We start from the raw sequence: 20669 nt of genomic DNA, 5'->3' as shown, positions 1-20669 counted from the left end.
GGCAGACTTACCCCCTACCAGACTCTGCTTATACAAGCCACCTTTCTGGTCGACTGGAGTCGATTGTTTCGGTCCCTACAATGTCAAGGTGGGCCGGCGCACAGAAAAGTGGTGGGGTCTGATTTTCAAGTGCATGACGACGAGCTGTGTGCATCTTGACCTACTGGAGAGCATAGACACTGATGCTTTCCTGATGTCTCTTCGCCGCTTCATCGCCCGCCGCGGAAAGCCATTTGAGATCCTGTTTGACAGAGGAACCAACTTCCGAGGGGGAGCTGCGGTGTTGCAAGCCAGTTTTGCCGCTTTAGAAGTTCCTCTTCAAGAACAGTTGGCCAGACAGCAAATCGAGTTCCGTTTCAATCCCCCTGGCTCTCCACACTTTGGGGGGACATGGGAACGAGAGATCAAGTCGATTAAGTCAGCTCTCCGAGTTATCCTTCAGGACCACACGGTCGCTGAACCTGTGCTGGAAACTGTGCTGATTGAAGTGGAAGGAATACTCAATGCTAAACCGCTTGGGTACCTCTCCTCCGATGCTGCAGATCCGGATCCCGTCACACCAAACCTACTGTTGATGGGACGCCGTGATGCATCACTCCCACAGGCTGTCTATGCATTTAGTGACCTTCTCAGCAGAAGAAGATGGCGCCACAGCCAGATCCTGGCGGACCATTTCTGGTCCAACTTTATCCGTCGTCATCTCTCATCATCTTCAGAAGCGGTCGAAATGGCACAAGGACACAGAGAATCTGGCTGCCGGCCAGGTGGTGATGGTGGTTGATTCACAGCTACCCAGAGCTCAGTGGCCCATCGGGAGAGTGGTGAAGACCTGTTCCGGTTCGGATGGACGAGTCAGGGCAGCTGAAGTTAAGATCAAGGGACAGACCTACCTACAGTCGTGCGCCTTGTGAGGCTGCCAGCCTGGGAGGATGAAGATGACACCAACTAAGTAGACTTTCCTTTGGGATTCAAATTTATTGCTAAATTTGGGGGCGGCTATGTCAGAAAGTCTTTTATTCCTGACATTTTATTTTGAAAATGTAATGATGTCATATCCTTTCCGAGCGCATCACATCATCATTGCCGACTCCGCATTCTGTGGGATGGTGGCTCGCGTGTGCGTAACCTGATCGAAAACCACACATACACACACCCCACCTATATACCTATTTGTACACCAATGATTGTACCCAAACTACAATATTAAAGTTTGCAGGAATAACTTCTCCGTGCCCTTCTCTCTGACCGGAGCCCTGTCAAAGGAAACTGCCAGACCAGTATTATCCCCTTCAGAGTGTCCCACTCTATCACATAGGTGCATGTCCACTGTGAGAGACATAATCTAAAAAGAAAAATCCAGAAATCACAATGTATGATTTTTTAACTATTTATTTGTATGATACAGCTGCAAATAAGTATTTGAACACCTGAGAAAATCAATGTTAATATTTGGTACAGTAGCCTGTGTTTGCAATTACAGAGGTCAAACGTTTTCTGTAGTTTTTCACCAGGTTTGCACACACTGCAGGATAGATTTTGGCCCACTCCTCCACACAGATCTTCTCTAGATCAGTCAGGTTTCTAGCCTGTCGCTGAGAAACACAGAGTTTGAGCTCCCTCCAAAGATTCTCTATTGGGTTTAGGTCTGGAGACTGGCTAGGCGACGCCAGAACCTTGATATGCTTCTTACAGAGCCACTCCTTGGTTATCCTGGCTGTGTGCTTCGGGTCATTGTCATGTTGGAAGACCCAGCCTCGACCCATCTTCAATGCTCTAACTGAGGGAAGGAGGTTGTTCCCCAAAATCTCGCAATACATGACCACGGTCATCCTCTCCTTAATACAGTGCAGTCGCCCTGTCCCATGTGCAGAAAAACACCCCCAAAGCATGATGCTACCACCTCCATGCTTCACAGTAGGGATGGTGTTCTTGGGATGGTACTTCTTCTTCCTCCAAACACGTTTAGTGGAATTAGGACCAAAAAGTTCTATTTTGGTCTCATCTGACCACATGACTTTCTCCCATGACTCCTCTGGATCATCCAAATGGTCATTGGCAAACTTAAGACGGGCCTGGACATGTGCTGGTTTAAGCAGGGGAACCTTCCGTGCCATGCATGATTTCAAACCATGACGTCTTAGTGTATTACCAACAGTAACCTTGGAAACGGTGGTCCCAGCTCTTTTCAGGTCATTGACCAGCTCCTCTCGTGTAGTTCTGGGCTGATTTCATCAATAGTTATTAAGGATGTGGCAATGTCTGATCATTTCTGTATTTTCTTTGATATATCAATCTCTCCTGCCATTGAAACTAGATCTGTCTCTATCAAAAAGAGATGCTTAAATGAGAACACTAGTGTGCTGTTTATGAAGGCTATATCTCTAACACCAAGCATATCTGCAGACTCTGTTGATTTTCTCCTTGACTCTTTTAACTCAAAAGTTAAGGGTGTAATTGATGATATTGCTCCTGTAAAAGCCAGGAAAAAGAGTGGCAAACAAAAAGCACCTTGGAGAAACTCAACAGCAGTGCAATTAATGAAAAGACAATGCAGGAAATCGGAACGCATGTGGCGAAAGACAAAACTTGTAGTCCATTATAAGATCTATAAAGACAGTCTTCGTGCTTTCAATGTGGAACTAGGCAAAGCTAGACAGACCTTCTTTTCAAATATTATAAACAGAAACATAAACAACACGCGCACTCTTTTTGCTACTGTAGAGAGACTAACAAACCCCCCGAGTCACATTCCCAGTGAAATGCTCTCAGACAGCAAATGTAGTGAGTTTGCTTCCTTCTTCTCCGAGAAAATCATTAATATCAGAAATGCGATCAGCACATCGTTCAGTTGCTCTGAGGTGAATCAGATCAGACCACAGCCTCAGAAAGTTACTATGACTGATTTCGAAGCAATTGATGGTAAAATTTTAGAAGAAACAGTACAGCACCTTAAAACATCAACCTGCGCCCTTGACACACTCCCCACTTCTTTTTTCAAAAGTGTGTTTAACTGTTTAGAAGCAGATCTCCTAGAAGTGGTAAACGCCTCACTTCTTTCTGGGACTTTTCCAAACTCCCTTAAAACCGCAGTAGTTAAGCCTCTCCTGAAAAAGAGAAATCTGGATAACTCCATATTGAGCAACTACAGACCAATCTCAAATCTCCCCTTCATAGGCAAGATCATTGAAAAAGTTGTTTTCAGTCAGCTGAACAAATTCTTAAGCTCAAACGGATACTTTGACAATTTTCAATCTGGTTTCCGACCGCATCACAGCACAGAGACGGCCCTAATTAAGATAATAAATGATATTCGCCTCAATACAGATACAGGCAAAACATCAATTCTGGTACTACTGGACCTCAGTGCTGCATTCGACACTGTTGACCACAAAATACTTCTTGACAGGCTAGAAAATTGGGTTGGGCTTTCTGGAATGGTCCTCAAATGGTTCAGGTCATACTTAGAAGGGAGAGGTTATTATGTGAGTATAGGTGACCATAAGTCTGAGTGGACATCCATGACATGCGGAGTCCCACAAGGGTCAATTCTTGCACCACTCCTATTCAACCTGTACATGCTGCCACTGAGCCAAATAATGAAAAATAACAAAATTGCTTACCACAGCTATGCTGACGACACCCAGATCTACTTAGCCCTATCACCTAATGACTACAGCCCCATTGACTCTCTATGTAAATGCATTGATGAAGTTAACAGTTGGATGTGCCAAAACTTTCTTCAGTTAAACAAAGACAAAACTGAAATTACTACATTTGGAAACAAAGATGAAATTCTCAAGGTGAATGCATATCTTGAGGCTAAAGGCCTGAAATCAAAAAATCAAGTCAGGAATCTTGGTGTGATTTTGGAGTCAGACCTGAGTTTCAATAGTCATGTCAAAGCAATAACTAAATCCGCTTACTATCATCTCAAAAATATATCAAGAATTAGATGCTTTGTTTCCAGGCAAGACTTAGAGAAACTCGTTCATGCTTTTATCACCAGCAGGGTGGATTATTGTAATGGTCTTCTCACCGGCCTTCCCAAAAAGACCATTAGACAGCTGCAGCTCATACAGAACGCTGCTGCCAGGATCCTGAGCCGAACCAGAAAATATGACCATATCACACCAGTCCTCAGATCTTTACACTGGCTTCCAGTTACATTTAGGATCGATTTTAAAGTGCTATTACTTGTATATAAATCACTCAATGACCTAGGACCTCAATACATTGCAGATATGCTGATTAAATACAAACCCAACAGATCACTCAGATCATCAGGATCAAGTCAATTAGAAATACCAAGGGTTCACTCAAAGCAAGGAGAGTCTGCTTTTAGCTATTATGCCAGCCGTAGCTGGAACCAGCTTCCTGAACAGATCAGATGTGCTCCAACAGTAGCCACTTTCAAATCCAGACTCAAAACACATCTGTTCAGCTGTGCATTTACTGAATGAGCACTGTGCCACTGTACGTGCTTTGTCCGAACTGCTTGCATTTTAATTTATATGCTTAAATTTAACCCTGTTTTTATTTTTATTTATACTCTTTATTTTTATCTTTCAATATTTTCTTTATTTTTTATTTCTTTAAATTCCTATTATAACTGTAATATTTTTATTTCATTTCTGTGTAAAGCACTTTGAATTGCCACTGTGTATGAAATGTGCTATACAAATAAACTTGCCTTGCCTTGATTTCTCACCTTTCTTAGGATCATTGAGACCCCACGAGGTGAGATCTTGCATGGAGCCCCAGTCCGAGGGAGATTGACAGTCATGTTTAGCTTCTTCCATTTTCTAATGATTGATCCAATAGTGGACCTTTTTTCACCAAGCTGCTTGGCAATTTCCCCGTAGCCCTTTCCAGCCTTGTGGAGGTGTACAATTTTGTCTCTAGTGTCTTTGGACAGCTCTTTGGTCTTGGCCATGTTAGTAGTTGGATTCTTACTGATTGTATGGGGTGGACAGGTGTCTTTATGCAGCTAACAACCTCAAACAGGTGCATCTAATTTAGGATAATAAATGGAGTGGAGGTGGACATTTTAAAGGCAGACTAACAGGTCTTTGAGGGTCAGAATTCTAGCTGATAGACAGGTGTTCAAATACTTATTTGCAACTGTATCATACAAATAAATAGTTAAAAAAATCATACATTGTGATTTCTGGATTTTTTTTTTAGATTATGTCTCTCACAGTGGACATGCACCTACGATGACAATTTCAGACCCCTCCATTATTTCTAAGTGGGAGATCTTGCAAAATAGCAGGGTGTTCAAATACTTATTTTCCTCACTGTATATTTTTAATGTAAATGTACATTATATTTAGACTATTAATACATTTTTTTATTATTATTAGCCAAATCATAATTAGATTATGAAGAGAGGGTGTTGTTAGAACAGGCATAAAAAAAATGGAAAAGAGTTTGGTAACATCAGCCAAAGCCTAAGAGGCAGTGCAAATTGTAACATTTCAATAAAAATAGTGAAGACAAGTAGCCTGTCCTTTTCATTCAAACATCATGTTGTAATGAATCTGAACAATCAGACCAGACACAATTTTCAAAAAAGTAAAAGGGGTCAGTTGGATTTTATATCGACTTTAATGGTGAATCCGCTTGTATTCAGAAGTGGTAGAAAAATGTATTAAATAAAACAAAATAAATACAGAATACAGAACAGTGCATCACTGTTTAGTAATACAGGCTGTATTAAGAATCTACACATCCAGTAAATGTCATGAGGAACATTTATTTTACGAAACCTAAGATGTTGTTTAATAGAAGTCAAATAAATAAATTAAACACTTAATCTCCAATCTCAATTAGTTTAATAGCAAAAAAAAGTATTTTACTACATACTCAGTGCATGGTGTTTTATTGCCACCATAAGAAAGCATCTAAAACGCTAGCAAATTTAGGAATATACTATTTATGTAACAACCTAAGTTATGGACTGTTCCACTTTTTAAATCACATTAACTCCTAAAACTTCCTGTTTGCCTATTTGGTCCAAACAATCAAATGATCCTAGTAAAACAAGAACAGGGGGCTCTTAAGACAACTAAAGTTAATGAAAAGTTGTTAAAACAAAAATAAAAGATGGCAGCAATAATCATTAGGGAATGTTTTCAAGAAATCCAGGCCACATGCTACACTACGGGGTTGCACTGTAATGTTTCTGTTGCGTTGTATAAATGCAGTCGCACAAGATAATCCAAAAAGCTTTAAGCTCAAAGCTTCGTCACAGTCTGATCAAAAATGAATGATGGTGGGAATAGTGCATGCAAATGACAACATGTGATATGTCTGCAATGAGCTTTATGACACTTTCTAGAAATCTGAACGGAAGCGTTTTGTCACTTCCACAACCAGGCTGACAATTCACCCTTTGAATTTGACGAGGTCTTCCAAAACCTCTCAGTAGTAGACAGGCACTTAGAAGATGCCTGTTGGCAAGTCTTTGCTGAACATCCCAGACAAGTCCAAGTCCTTACTCATCAGATCCTCCTCAACATTCTCTAAGGCCCACTGGTGATCGGTTAACTCCAGTGCCTCCCACTCAGCCTAGGAAGAACAGAAAGTACAGAACATTTACACACATAAATCACTTATTAAGAATAACTTTAATCAGGTTAGAGTATAGCTGATACCTTGAATGCCTTGTTTGTGTCAGCAGGCATTGCCATTGCAGCCCCACTCATCTGTTCCTGCATGATGCGAGACTGATCTGCACCTGTTGCAAATGTATGGAAATGAATTCATATATAGCAAAGACTTTAGATACACAAAAGACGGTGCACTCAAATTGCTATAAATGGGGAAAAGTGCTACCAGCAATATGGCGGCATAAGTCATATAAATATATATTTATACACACATACTGTGCGATTTCAGAAATCAGAAATCCTAAGATCATTCCAAATCACACTGTACGACATCATGGATCTAATAAACTTGGGTACAACATGCATGTAGTCTGATGACACCTATTTAATCGTAGGCTATGACGCAAGTTAGTATAGAAAAGTTAGTATGTGCTAGTGGTAAACAAATAGAGAAAGATGAATCACACATTGGCAATTGCGTTTTTTTATGTGCGCTGAAACAAATAGCAGTACGCGAAAGAGGAGACTATGGACGTGGTCATGGCTAGGGAAAAGAGGCCAACCTGGCATGCCAATTTTGGAAATAGAGGTATGTAGTTTTACCTTTTAGCGCCATGTCGTGTTGATCAATACGCCATTTCATGTTGCATTTTTATTAGGTCCGAGCAGCAAACACACCGAGATGATCATGCTAAATTTTTGACACATGTAGGCTATCTTTGGCGGCAAGACCGTGACAATGGCCGTCTTTGAACCTCTCTCAGTGTACGAAGTAGGACCATCGTTTAGGAGCCATAACCACAGAAATCGCCACAATTGATCTATCGGTAAGTCCCTCCCCTCGAACACAGATGAGCCAATAGCAGTTGAGTATCAGTTGCGCTGGGACCGGAAATCGGACATCTTTAGGTGTCAGTGCCATAGAGAAACATTGGAAAATTCGAAGCTCTCATCGGTTTGATGGTGTTTATGCTACAAAAATGCTAAAATGTCGTGCCTGAGGTACTGTAACACTGATTCCAGGGATCCTGAGAGGATTTTCTGTTTGTCATGCTCTCATTAAGTTACGATTAAAGTCCCTGCTAACATACAAACCGAAATAACTAACTGTTCTCACGTCATGTAACACTGTAGGTCAAAAACACGAAGGTCTACATTTCAGTGCCTCTCCATATTAAACTGGTTATATGTAAATTAATAAAATTTTAGATATGTTTAAGGTCTTCATTATCTGTCTTATAAGGAGGACTCCTATTTTGATGGGTATTATAGTCTACGGGTAGTGCAAAGGAAGAGCTTGCATGCAGTTTATCGGAGTTGTTTTGCAGATACAAAGTTTACCAGTTATTAACTGCACCTTCGAAAAGGCATAAGCTCTGTGTATATGTTTGTTTACTGTTAGTTGTATGAGTGTTTTTGTGTAATTTGCTGTGTATGTTAATGGTAATCCAACGGAGAGAGATAGTTTGTTAATGCGCACTTCTTATGCTTTGTTTGTTCAGCGCTTACGATGATTTTTTGGAGTGAAAAAGAACATCATAAACTTGATAAACCATCAGTAAAGTTCGGCCATCATTTGAAGGGGGTATACGCTACATTCTGTGTCCAAAAACATCTTGGGATAAGGTTTTTACACTGGCAGCTGTCATTGTAAGACATAGCAACTCCCTTTGTTTGTCCGAGTTAGCAACAGTAACTGGGGGGCGGGGCTTACCGATTCAATTGGTCATCTGGGACAGCCTAAATTCATACAATGTGTACCGAGCATTTAGCCTGGTCCTACCAGACTCTCACACATTTCATTTGTACAGCGATTCTGGCCACTCTCCACTGACAAGCGTTAACTTCCTTGAAAGCCACTTTGGATCTGCCATAACCAATCGCTAACGTTTGGTCGTGACGCATGTCATCTCAAACTAGCGCACAACATCAACATCATCGTTCTCAGCCACTCCCTCTGTTCGCTGATTGGACCGGTTAAAATTTGACCGGAGAAAACCAGACAATCTGAAATCCCAGACGGAGTACTGAAGGAAAATGAAAATTGAGCGGAAGTACACAGGAGGGCGGAGCCAGGCTACCGAGCATTAGGATTGCACATGCAAATTGGCTGGTCAAGCCTCAAATATGTGACCCTTGACCACAAAACCAGTCACAAGTCGCTAAATAAATCTGTGGCAATAGCCAACAATGGGTCAAAAGATATTTTAAAAATGTTCTACCGTAAATATATAAAAAATGTATTATTAGTAGTAATATGTATTGCTAAGGACTTCATTTGGACAACTTTAAAGGCGATTTTCTCAATCAATATTTAGATTTTGCACCCTCAGATTCCAGATTTTCAAATAGTTGTTTCTCTGCCAAATATTGTCCTATCTTAACAAACTATACATCAATGGAAAGCTTATTTATTCAGCTTTAAGAAATCTCAATTTCCTTATTTTGGTGGTCCAGGTTCACATACAAGCTTTTAATGCCCGTAATTGTTTTCCTACTTCCCTTGAAAGGGACTACTTAATTAGCGCCTACCAGTGATGCGCGGGTTGATCCAAAATGAGCGGGTGCCCGCGGCCACCCGCGGTTACCCGCGGTTACGAGTCATCCAAAAATATTTTTAATGATATTCGGGTCACGGTCGGTCGGATCGTCAATAAATCCTTATTTACCTTTTGAATGTTGAGCGTTATTAACTTTTGAATAAATGCTGACGCGGGACAAAATGCCCGATTTCCCAAAACGTTGAACTGAGCAATGCCATTGTACCATTTTAATAGGCTACTTTTAAACGCATTTAAAGTCAGTTTTATGTATTTTCTGAGAGGGGGCGGGATTTTTGTTGGGAAAGTCGGGGGAGAGACGCACACTTCGATTAGACTGGATAAACACATGCAGCATCTTAATTGTTAAGAAAATTTAACGAAATAAATGAATAAATCAAGCCTGTATTACATAACACTAGGCTATATCATACAGCATTCAGAAAAATAACAGTTTGCGCTCCTAAGGGCTTTCACACTTTTCCAAATGTTTTCCAAATGTGGGCTGATGAATTCTTCAAGCCGGGTCGAAACATAAACATCGCGTTCATCAATAATATGCATCTGGAGCTGAAATGGAAAATGATGGGCCGCCACAAGAACTTCCTGCTCTCGCTGCTGCACCTCTGAGCGCACCACGCCAGGGCCTGAAACATTTTCTCAATGGCCCAATGAGCTACGATGAGCATTTACTACTTTTAAAAAATGCGGGTCAGGAAGCGGGTCGGGTACAATATTTTCTTCTTTTTTTTTTGCGGTCCGAGTTGCGGGCGGGTTAGTTGAAAACGTCGGTCGGGTGCGGGTTGTTTATACATTGACCCGCGCATCACTGGCGCCTACCCTAATTAAGTGATACAAATGCAACATGAAAAATATGCATACAATTCTAAAATGAATTGGAATTTTAGGGCTAAAATTTAAAGGCAAACTCCATCGCTATAGTAAAAATTTGATCAAATTGACAAAATTTCATAGAAGACGACTGACAATATTTAGATCAATATTACAATATAGCATCACCATTGGAGTAGCACTTTACAATAAGGTTGTTAACAAGAAATTATCAATAGTTAATGCATTAGTAAATGTTGAAATTAACATTAACAAAGATAAATAAATGCTTTATAAGTGCAGTTCATTATTAATTCATGTTAACTAATGTAGTTACCTAATGTTAACTAATGAACCTTATCGTAAAGTGTTACCGGTGTATTTAATTGGAACATCAGTCAAGTTATTTACCATTGTCCTGTCCAAGAATAAGAGAATACATGCTCCTGAGACCAAAGACATTCAGGAAATACCAAGATGCTGAACTCACCCTGTGGAGGCATACAGTAAGAGGTTACTAAGAGATACAGATTTGAATAAAATAAGAACATGAAAAACACTCAGAGAGCCCTAACCATGAGGCATCTAGAGAGAGCAACTCAATTCCCTGCTGCAGCATCGGCTTGAACCGGAGAGTGAGAGGGAACGGTACCTTTGCTTGGGAGAGAACACAATTACAAATGCGTTAAGATGAATTCTGTGAGAATAGACAACAAGAAGCCATATTTGATCACTAAAATTGTATCTCTTACTTGTGACAAACCCAGAGAAGGTCCAGTTGATCCAACCACCAATAAGGATCATAGGCAGGACATTTGTCACATTGCCTTTCATCATGTCTGTCAACATACTGGGATCTAACGGAGTAAATAACATCACATTAACCTCGTCACTCAATCCTGACAATTATTTTATGATGTAATAAATGCATAATGTTGATTTAGAAAGACTCACCAGTCATTGGAGAGGGCGGGACCACCTTTCTTTTGGTTTTTTTGAAAAACCCATCTTCTTGGTTATTGAAGTAGAATTTCCTCATCAAGAAAGACTATTTCAGCAAGAGATAACATTACAGTTTCAGTACTTTGGTAACGTCTCAATCAAAAGACACAAAAAGATGAGGAGGACTCACTTGTTTGGGGATGTATTTTCCATTTTCCCGTAAAACTCTGCTCCGGATGAGAACCTGGCTGTGTAGAGAACATGACGCACACGTCTTTAGTGTTCTGTAATGCCAGTTGCAAAATTTATGTGGATGGATAATGAAAGTTACCTGTCTGAAACCTGCTCTAATGTGAGCTTCTTGTCACTTTGTAACAGAATTGAGACATAATGGCGGATTACTCCAACCAGAAATGTAATAAACACAATAGGCAGGACAACCCAAAGGCGAATGTTGGAGTCCAGGAGGAGCTCGGGCTCAGCCATGCTTCTGTGAAGAGATGTTGATGGGAAATGCCCACCCTAAAACAGACACACAAAAAAACAAGTTTGAATCTCTTTAAGTTAAGGCACTAATACTTAAACTAACTAGCAGATCATTGCGAATTAATGTTCAGTAGTACATTAATATAAAAGGACACGACTGAGATGATCATGTTAGTATTCGATTCCCTCAAGTGTCTAATAAATACATGTTAAATCTGCTTATAACATTATGGCAGTCTTTTGAGGATGCAGTTCAATTTCACCTAACGACTGACAATTGATTTATTCATATTCATGTCAAGCTGTATATGATGCCTCTGCTAGTTTTGTTATACAGACCACACAAAAAGAAAAGCGGGTGCTGCAAATGGTTTAAATCCACCCTTTGTAAAGACGTGTCAAGGTTAGCTTGTTGCTAACAACCTTCTCTTCTGGCATATACACACCAGCACCGGCGATATGCCATATTTTCGACGCTACATGTTGCGACAACTTTATCAAAGAATTTATTGTACCTGCTGTGGTATTCAAATGATGTTTTATCTCAGCGAAATCCGATAACAACTCAAGTCAGGACGCGACACCATCGAGCCGCTGCTGACCTGCTGTAAAGATGTGAACACTTGCATCGTACAGGTTTCCAAAATAAAAGTCATTTTCATAATTCAATTTCAAAATCAAAGAAATATGCCATAAAACTTATATTTTAATGTATAATTATAAAATTATAATTTTAAATAAAGGTATACATTTCATTTTCATTTAATCACTATTCTGGTATTTAAATCGATCTTTATTTAATCCGTTTTGGTATCGAAATATTCAAAATATTTTTGCAAAAACAATTCGTTATAAACGTGTATACATATTTTTATACAGCTTTAAACCATTTATCAAAATGAACCCCAATTCTTTATTTAAAAATAAACAAAACAATACATGAGTATAATGTACTAAATTCATAGATTTCAGAGTATTGTTAAGTACTACAATATTTAATAATAAATTATATCATCTAAATAGTTTTCTATAATTTTATTCATTATCACTCCAGAGACGGTTGAAACCATATTTAGCATTCTAAGTGGACTTGACATTGCATCTGAAAGGCCAGTATGAACATTGTTATTATCAGGATGAGGCCATGCAAAAGAAAGCATATGACATTTATCTAAGAAAAAATGTGTTCCTATTTATTAATGAATGTAGTAGCCATGTGTAACCTGCACAGAAATCATTTGTATCAATCAATCAATCAAAAAAAAAAAATTAAAAACTTTTTGCCTTCAAACATCTTTTAGAAACACACAAAAAAGAAATTGTGCACAAAATGTAAAAATAAAAAGAACAAAACGCCAAACTTTCGCAACACATTTTAATACTGTGGTCTGTATAAGATTACACCACATGAAGCACTCTTCTATTATAAACCACATCCTCTCATATCAACACTGGCATATTCATTAACAGGCAGTTTCTGCAGCATTTGGTCCACTAAAAGAAACCATAGCTAATTAGATCTAAAAGGGGGGCAATAATAGAAACATCAAGTAGTGTGACTGAAATGCGCAGAACTATTTTACAATAGCTTGTAGTTGAAAGAAGAAAAACAAACATAAATATATTGAAAACTGTTGGCAAAACCTCAAAAAATGCAATGCCGTGATCCCATATTATTGGCATTGATAAACCTGGGCAAATTTTAACAACTAATCCAAAGTTTTCACACACTCAGCCCACACAAAAATGAAATGGGCAAATGTGCACATACCCACCGTAAAAATCTATTTTTATTTACACCATATCAACTGTTGCCATGATATAACATTGCGCTTACATCAACACACACACATACAGAGAGAAGTGTAGTGCAGGGCGTATCAAATGTTGATCAGGTTTGGACAGGTTTCTTCTATTATGCATTATTGAATGGCATTACATAGAATCAGGAACATTTGATTACATTTGATAGATTCTGGCTTGGGAGGCTTAGAAGAAAAAAAAAAGGGGGAAAGAGTGGAAATTAAGGATGGTTACATTCCCATGCTTAATACTGAGATATCAAGCTGCCATATTTTCCCCAACAGAAAGCACAATTCAGTCTGCAACTCCGGTGCAAAGCAAGCCACTACAGGTCAGGATCAGACGCACAGTGGCAGCACATCCTTGATGTAGAACATTGAATTTGTGCGTTTAATAAAACAAATCAAATAAAAAGAACTTAAACCTTATAAATTCAGTCAGTCTGATGTTGTCACAGAGGGATGTACTAAAAGAGGAGAGCACCCATGCTGCCCACTTCACTCTGTTCTTTCACAAAGATCTCAAAGTATTGGTAGATGATGGTGACGGCCAACAAAATTCCAGTTCCTGAGCCGATGGCTCCCAGGAAGTCGGCCATGACTGACAGACCACCTATACACAGGCCTCCAAAAGCTGCAGCTGTGGGGATATACCTAAACGTGGATTTAAAAAGTTTAGTTATTCCATATTTGACTCATTGAGTCTAATTAGGTTTGAGTGCACCATGTTTTACCTGTTGAGTTCATGGACCATTGAAGTTTCTCTGTGTCCCCTCATTACCATCTGCTGTTCTTTCAGCTGTTTCGCAACCTAATTAATGCAAAATTAACATATAAAGCCCAATTAAGTCAACTGTACAGTGCAGCTGTTTTATCAGGAAGCAGGAATAGTGTAACGCTCTTACATCTTTGGCAGAGGATCCAGACACCTCAATCCAGGTCTTAGAGAAGAAGGCACAAGATCCCAGCATGAAGATGATGTAAATGATGGCATGGACTGGATCGTCCAGAACTGTGCCAAAAGACTCTGGGGGAGAGAGGTAGTAGCATAGACCACCTACTGGGTAAGCACGAGCTGGCCCTCCACTTGAGCTATCCTGTTAACAGAAACAAACACTTTATAGGTGCACCAACTTTTTTTTAAAAATAATTTGTTACACAAGTCAAAGAGTCTGATATGCAAGCTTAAAAGTAGCATTCTTCCGGTCATGTGATTTCAATATGGCAGCCTCCATGAGGGCGGACCACACAAATGTAGATTAAATAGTTTTCTAGGTTAATTTTGTGTAAGTCTACATACATCATTTAAAACCATGGTTCCCAATCCGGTTCCAACCATTCAGTGGCAACAGAATGACTTAAAGGGATAGTTTTCTAGGTTAATTTTGTGTAAGTCTACATACATCATTTAAAACCATGGTTCCCAATCCGGTTCCAACCATTCAGTGGCAACAGAATGACTTAAAGGGATAGTCCACCCAAAAATAAAATTTAGCCCATGATTTACTCTCCCTCAAACCATCCTAGTTGTATGACATTCTTCTTTCAGACAATTGGTTCGAATTAAAAATGTGAATCAGTGGGTTTTTTGAAAGAAAAGTCCATATTTAAAACTGTTTTGAACTGTGACTGTGAGAGGCGCTACACTTTCTTTGTAAGTTGAACATGGAAGGCCTCCGCCAGAAACTTCATATTTTACTTAAACTTAACATGGATATTTTTCTTACAAATACCCATCGATTCACTTCAGAATTCCTTTACTTTTTTGGGCTTTAAATTTTGGGCTGCCATTATAAAGCTTGGAAGAGCCAGGACATGTTTTAATACAACTCCGATTGTATTCGTCTGAAAGAAAAATGTCATATACACCCAGGATGGCTTGAGGGTGAGTAAATTATGGGTACATTCATTTTTAGGTGAACCATCCCTTTAGAAAGTTTAATTATTAAACTATTATTACTATTAGCATATTCTTACTCTAATCTAAATTAAAAACACTTAACATAAGGAAATAAACTGAAATCAAATCAATAAAATAAAAAAATAATTCTCAGAAAATGCCAAAGCAAATATTGAAAAGTCACTTACCGACCAAGTCCCCAGCAGGTTGACCAAAAAGTTCCCGCTGAAGCGAGTGGAGAGCATTTGAGAGATGACGTAAAGGTTGGACACCAGTGCAGACTGCAGGATGATGGGAATGTTGGAGGTGTAGAACAGTTTGATGGGATATGTGTTGTACTGGCCACGGTAACGTGCTGATTTGATAGGGAGGTCGACTCTGAAGCCCTGTGGAACAAGAAAATAATATATAAATACTTAGCATTTAATACGTGTTGTCAGCCAATTAGGGTTATTAGGATTTGAACCAGCAATACCAAAAGTGACACCTTAGCAAAAAAACTCTGTTAAGCAATAAATTCACTAACCTGGAAGTATATGACCACAGCAAAGACAAAGACTGTAGAGATGAGGTTCATGAGGTTGGGCAGGTTCTGTCTGTAGAAGGCCTCTCTCAGAGCTCGCACTTTATCAGTACGAGTGGCCAACAGGTGGAACAGAGCAATGATGGCTCCCTCAAACTCAGTACCTGAATGTACACATTAAAAAAATTCAGTCAGCATCCCTTATGACACCACAGAATCGTTCAAAACAAGGTACTACATCCTGAACACAAACCTCTTCCTGTGTTGACTGTGGTTGGGCTGAAAGCTTTCCATACGATTGTCTCACAGATGTTGGTGGCGATGAAGAGAGAGATACCAGAGCCCAAACCGTAACCCTTTTGCAGCAACTCGTCCAGCAGCAACACGATAAGACCGGCCACAAACAACTACAGAGAACAGATCATCAACATTATGTGATCAACCATAACATAATTAAACTCTTTTGCATGCAGACCACCACTGAAAGAAAAAAGGTGCTTTCAACAAAAGAATAATGCCCTTCACAAAATATAGCACAAGACACTGACAAAGGACAAGACACAAGATCAATCAGTTTTTTTTTTATAAAAGGCGCTCATTTGCATAGATAAGGTTAGGTGTGAATGCAAACAGATTAGATTTAAACAATGCCTACAAAGGTCACTTCAGAGTCTTGTGATTTTACAGTCAACATTAACAACCAACAGTGATTTCTAATAACTTGAGAGTAATTGTATTAGTTAACATGAACAACACCTGTTCAGCATTAGTTAATCTGTTAACATTAGTTAATAAAAATACAGCTGTTCATGGTAGTTCACAGTGCATTAATGTTAACAAGATTTTAATAATGCATTAGTAAATGTTGAAATTAACAAAGATAAATGCTTTATAAAGTGCAGTTCATTATTAGTCCGTGTTAACTAATGTAGTTACCTAATAAAACCTTATTGTAAAGTGTTACCAAAATCCACAAGGAAAATTTAGATCCAATGTTTTTTTTTTTTTAAGTTAGTAGTATCTAGAATGAACAGTACTATAATTAAAAAAGCACAATACACAATATGAATGACTGAAAACAGAAATTGTGCATTATCCAGTCACAATCCTGTCAGGAGATTCCGTCAGAACCAAAAGCTTCTGTAGAAATTGTTATCAGCTGAAGACACTTACAATATTTCAGTTTATCACTACTAAAATGTCTAATTATTTCAAGCACATGTAGAAATATGAGTGAATAGAGAATGTGAATTAACCTGGATGATGATGAGAAGGCAGATTCCAGCACCCATCTCTGAAGGGTCTCCATACATGCCAGTCATAACGTACACAATAGCCTGGCCAATGGTGATGATCATGCCAAAGACTGGAAGAAAGATCTCAGTGTTAGATTTCTTACAGAAACATAATACAATGGTGACATTAAGATGGGTTTTCCAGAAGCATTAATCCACTGGGGGCTGCATTAGACATTTCCATTAGTTTCAACCAGTGAAGTCACTTAGCTAAGTATATCAAAGACCACAAGATAGATGTGCAACTGGTAAGGGATAATGCATTATTATAAACTTGCATTGTTGCAAGATGGCAGAGCCTGAAGGGGTTTATTTTACGATCTGACTGTAAATGATCAAATTAATCAATCAAATGAATAAAATAAGTATAAGTTTGGCCCGTCATTCAAATAAATGTATAATAATGGTTAGAGAGTTAGACTGATAATCTGAAGGTTGCGGGTTAGATTCTCTATATCGGCAGGAAAAGGATGAGGAGCATTTGAGCAAGGCAGCGAACCCCCGATCGCTGCCTGGGTGCCACAGCAAAATGGCTGCCTACTGCTAAGGGTGTGTGTGTACACACTACTCGTGTGTACACTGGATTTAACCCATCCAAGTTAAAGTATGGGTTACCATACTTGGCCTTGACATGTCACTTAACTCAAGATCCATCAATGTACTAAAAACATATTTAAATCAGTCCATGTGAGTACAGTGGTTCAATATTATAAAGCGACGAGAATATTTTTGGTATTCTCTATTGATAAAAAAAAAAAAATCCCTAAATAACGACTTATATAGTGATAACCGATTTCAAAACACTTCTTCATGAAGCTTCTAAGCGTCGAATCATGATTCGGATCGCGTGTCAAACCGCCAAACTGCTGAAATCACGTGACTTTGGCGCTCCGAACCACTGATTTGATATGCTCCGAAGCTTCATGAAGCAGTGTTTTGAAATCGGTTATCACTATACAAGTCGATATTAAGTTTTGGCGCACAAGAAATATTTGTCGCTTTATATTAATATTGAACCACTGTACTCAAATCGACTGATTTTAATATATTTTTCAGAACATGAATGGATCCTGAGAGAGGAAATGTCATTGCTGGCTATGCAGGCCCCACCAAGCCATCGGATTTCAGCACAAATATCTTCATTTGTGTTCCGAAGATGAACGAAGGTCTTACGGGTGTGGAACAGCATGAGGGTGAGTAATAAATTACATTATTTTCATTTTTGGGTGAACTAACCCTTCAAATGCAGAATTCCGCAAATGACCAATCCGAATCAAGAATTACAGAGAACCATATTATCCTCCATGAACAAGAAGTAATAGTGAAAAAGAGAAAGGGTTGCCGTACGTTTCTGAGCTCCATTGAAGAGTGCTCTGTCTTTAGGTGTGTCTCCAACCTCAATGATTTTAGCTCCAGCCAGCAGTTGCATGATTAAACCAGACGTCACAATGGGAGAGATACCCAACTCCATCAGGGTTCCTGAAACGCATTTTTAAGTTTGGGATCAGCCATTTTGGGATTTTGCAACACGCAGGTGACCAATATAGATATAAAAATGATGTATATTAAAAATATTAGATAACATTTACTCAATCATAATTTGGGATGATTTTGAATAATTCATTGACATTTAAACAAATCACAGTCAATGACAGATGTTGAATAACTTAAAGCATGGGTGAATTAAACAATTATATAATTATGAGCAAATTAATCAGTGAACTATATTTGATTAAATCGTTCGTCGAACATGTGTGAAGGCTGATTAAATCACAGTCTGACACTCCTGATTCAGGAACACACACCTCTGTTGGATGCCAGAATCACTCTCATCCAGTAAAATGGATCTGCTGAGTCTGAAGACATGATTCCAAAGAGGGGAATCTGGAGAACAGAGATCAAAGGAGATCATTTACCCATAAAAAACAGCCAAGGATGGTAATGTTTGGTTTCAGAGGTTTATAAAGTGCACAAGAATGGTTTGTTGAACATCAACAGTTTACAGCACTAACAGGGTAAACATACCTGGCAGCACACCAGGAAGATGAACAGGGTGATTGCTGTCCATAACACCTTTTCTCTGAACTGAATCTGTGGTGAAGAGATTTAAAGAGTAAGTATCACTGAAGTGGCACAAGAACCAATTAAGCGAAATGTTGATGGGATCGAACTGCATACCCTTCTTTCTGGTTTCTGGATCTCAGGTAAAACCGCACAGAATGGCTTTATCACCTCCAGGAATTTAACTGAAAAAGAAAAGAACCACACGTTGGCTTACAGTTATGTACAGTAAGACAGTGGAAAATATCCCATGAGCTTTTAGTGATTCAGGCGACGTGGCTTTAGAGTTTCTGGAGTTCAAACAAGTTGCTTGAATCCGTCTCTCCTGCAACGTCATCATTCACTCCAAGAAGAAAACCCCGATCCAAACACTAAAACCAATACATGCGTAAAACTAATACAAATCACGCTACAATACAAAATAATGATTATAACCATCGCTGCCAGACTTTTAATTTAATTAAGAGTTATATTTTTAGACACCATGTTGCTTACGAAATTACTTGTAACGTTAAACCTGTAATACTTAAAGGCAACAAACGCATTTGTGACATGGCTAACGTTAGTTTACTGAACTAACGTTAGTACTAACGTTAGCTGACCATGTTTGCTTTGTAAAATCAGTGGGATTACAAATGTAAGCATTAAAAAGTCACACAAACGACCAAATAAAGTTAAAGTACGCGTTTCTTTGAATTCAACAACGAACGGCGTTAGATTCTAGCAGCAAAATGCAGTTATGCTAATTGTATAATGAATGAATAAACACTGAGGCTAAATAGTTATTGTTAAAATACCAACTGTTTATAACTACAAAATGGATTGCACTACTTGTTAATAGACTGGAAGTAGAGTAAAAACGGTGAAGACTCACTAGCCATGGTGTCCCTCTGATGATAGTCCCAGACTAGCTGTTAGCAAGCACCCGGTCAGTAGCTAAGGAGCGTTTTCAGGACACGTCATCACCCAGAGCACAAATACACGTCAGTGTCTGAAGCACAGAAATAGTGGGGCGAATGGAAAATGGAGAATGAAATGGGCGGGATTAGTGGCCCGGAAGTCGTCTCTGATGCTGCGTAATAAATAAATAGGTAGGTATGGTCGTTCTAAACTACAGCAAATAGTTTGCCGTTTTATCTCTTCACGGAGTAAATCAGTGGATATTTAGGTTTCTCAGTGTGTGATTGTTTCGATGTATATTATAGCTTGAACGGCGGATAGTCACGTGATACATGCTACTTTTCTCAGCGCAGTCATTGTTATTTACGACGATTATTTAATCATGCTCTGAAGTACATATTTCTGGGATAGATTTCTGTTGGAATTCCCTGAACAAACATTTGGAATTAACAGACTTAATAGAATTTACTGTACAACGTCCTGAGATTTAAATTATTTTAAAGGAGATTCGGCTTCCTGAGCCTTCGATGCGCCCCCTGGCGGAAAAGACTGTCTCAAATCACGTGATTACAATGATCAAATTATGGTGTATTTCAATAGTTGCCTATTTTATTACGGTTTCTTTTAGCACGTTAAAGGGATAGTTCACCCAAAAATGAAAATTCTGTCATCATTTACTCACACTTAAAAGAAGATATTTTGAAGAATATGGGAGGCTACTATGGAAGTCAATTAACTGTTTGGTTACGGACATTCTTTAAAATATCAACAGAACAAG

The 20669-nt window shown here is 38.9% G+C and overlaps 2 protein-coding genes across 2 annotated transcripts; both read right to left on the bottom strand.

The window, feature by feature from the left end:
• Nucleotides 1–5182: 5182 nt before the first annotated feature.
• emc3 (ER membrane protein complex subunit 3) lies at nucleotides 5183–12057 on the bottom strand. The gene is made up of 9 exons (XM_079840791.1): nucleotides 11926–12057; nucleotides 11256–11446; nucleotides 11115–11172; nucleotides 10937–11030; nucleotides 10735–10839; nucleotides 10558–10639; nucleotides 10394–10473; nucleotides 6657–6739; nucleotides 5183–6570 (listed from the first exon to the last, which is right to left on the bottom strand). The coding sequence occupies exons 2-9, from the start codon at nucleotides 11408–11410 to the stop codon at nucleotides 6442–6444; spliced, it is 786 nt and encodes a 261-aa protein (XP_079696917.1). The 5' UTR covers nucleotides 11411–11446; nucleotides 11926–12057; the 3' UTR covers nucleotides 5183–6441.
• Nucleotides 12058–12185: 128 nt separating this feature from the next.
• Nucleotides 12186–20439, bottom strand: sec61a1b (SEC61 translocon subunit alpha 1b). Its single transcript, XM_079840948.1, has 12 exons — nucleotides 19866–20439; nucleotides 19109–19176; nucleotides 18956–19021; nucleotides 18736–18814; nucleotides 18278–18409; nucleotides 16892–17001; nucleotides 15889–16042; nucleotides 15639–15799; nucleotides 15301–15498; nucleotides 14118–14309; nucleotides 13947–14023; nucleotides 12186–13866 (listed from the first exon to the last, which is right to left on the bottom strand). Exons 1-12 carry the CDS (start codon nucleotides 19870–19872, stop codon nucleotides 13680–13682), a joined length of 1431 nt encoding a protein of 476 aa, XP_079697074.1. The 5' UTR covers nucleotides 19873–20439; the 3' UTR covers nucleotides 12186–13679.
• Between the last annotated feature and the right edge of the window lie 230 nt (nucleotides 20440–20669).

This window comes from Gobio gobio (assembly GCF_949357685.1).
Source record: "Gobio gobio genome assembly, chromosome: 17".
Taxonomy (NCBI): domain Eukaryota; kingdom Metazoa; phylum Chordata; class Actinopteri; order Cypriniformes; family Gobionidae; genus Gobio; species Gobio gobio.
This window is presented reverse-complemented; position numbering and strand designations above follow the sequence as displayed.

What these genes read in the sequence shown, in the direction of transcription:
- emc3 (XM_079840791.1), bottom strand. Translation starts at nt 11,410, where the DNA reads ATGGCTGAGCCCGAGCTCCTCCTGGACTCCAACATTCGCCTTTGGGTT. An exon ending in TTAGAGCAGGTTTCAGACAG is followed by an intron (nt 11,173 to 11,255) that starts GTAACTTTCATT and finishes TTCTCTACACAG; the next exon opens with CCAGGTTCTCATCCGGAGCA. An exon ending in ACACAAACAAGGCATTCAAG is followed by an intron (nt 6,571 to 6,656) that starts GTATCAGCTATA and finishes TGTTCTTCCTAG; the next exon opens with GCTGAGTGGGAGGCACTGGA.
- sec61a1b (XM_079840948.1), bottom strand. An exon ending in ACCTGCTGGGGACTTGGTCG is followed by an intron (nt 14,310 to 15,300) that starts GTAAGTGACTTT and finishes TTCTGTTAACAG; the next exon opens with GATAGCTCAAGTGGAGGGCC. An exon ending in ATGGTCCATGAACTCAACAG is followed by an intron (nt 13,867 to 13,946) that starts GTAAAACATGGT and finishes ATCCACGTTTAG; the next exon opens with GTATATCCCCACAGCTGCAG.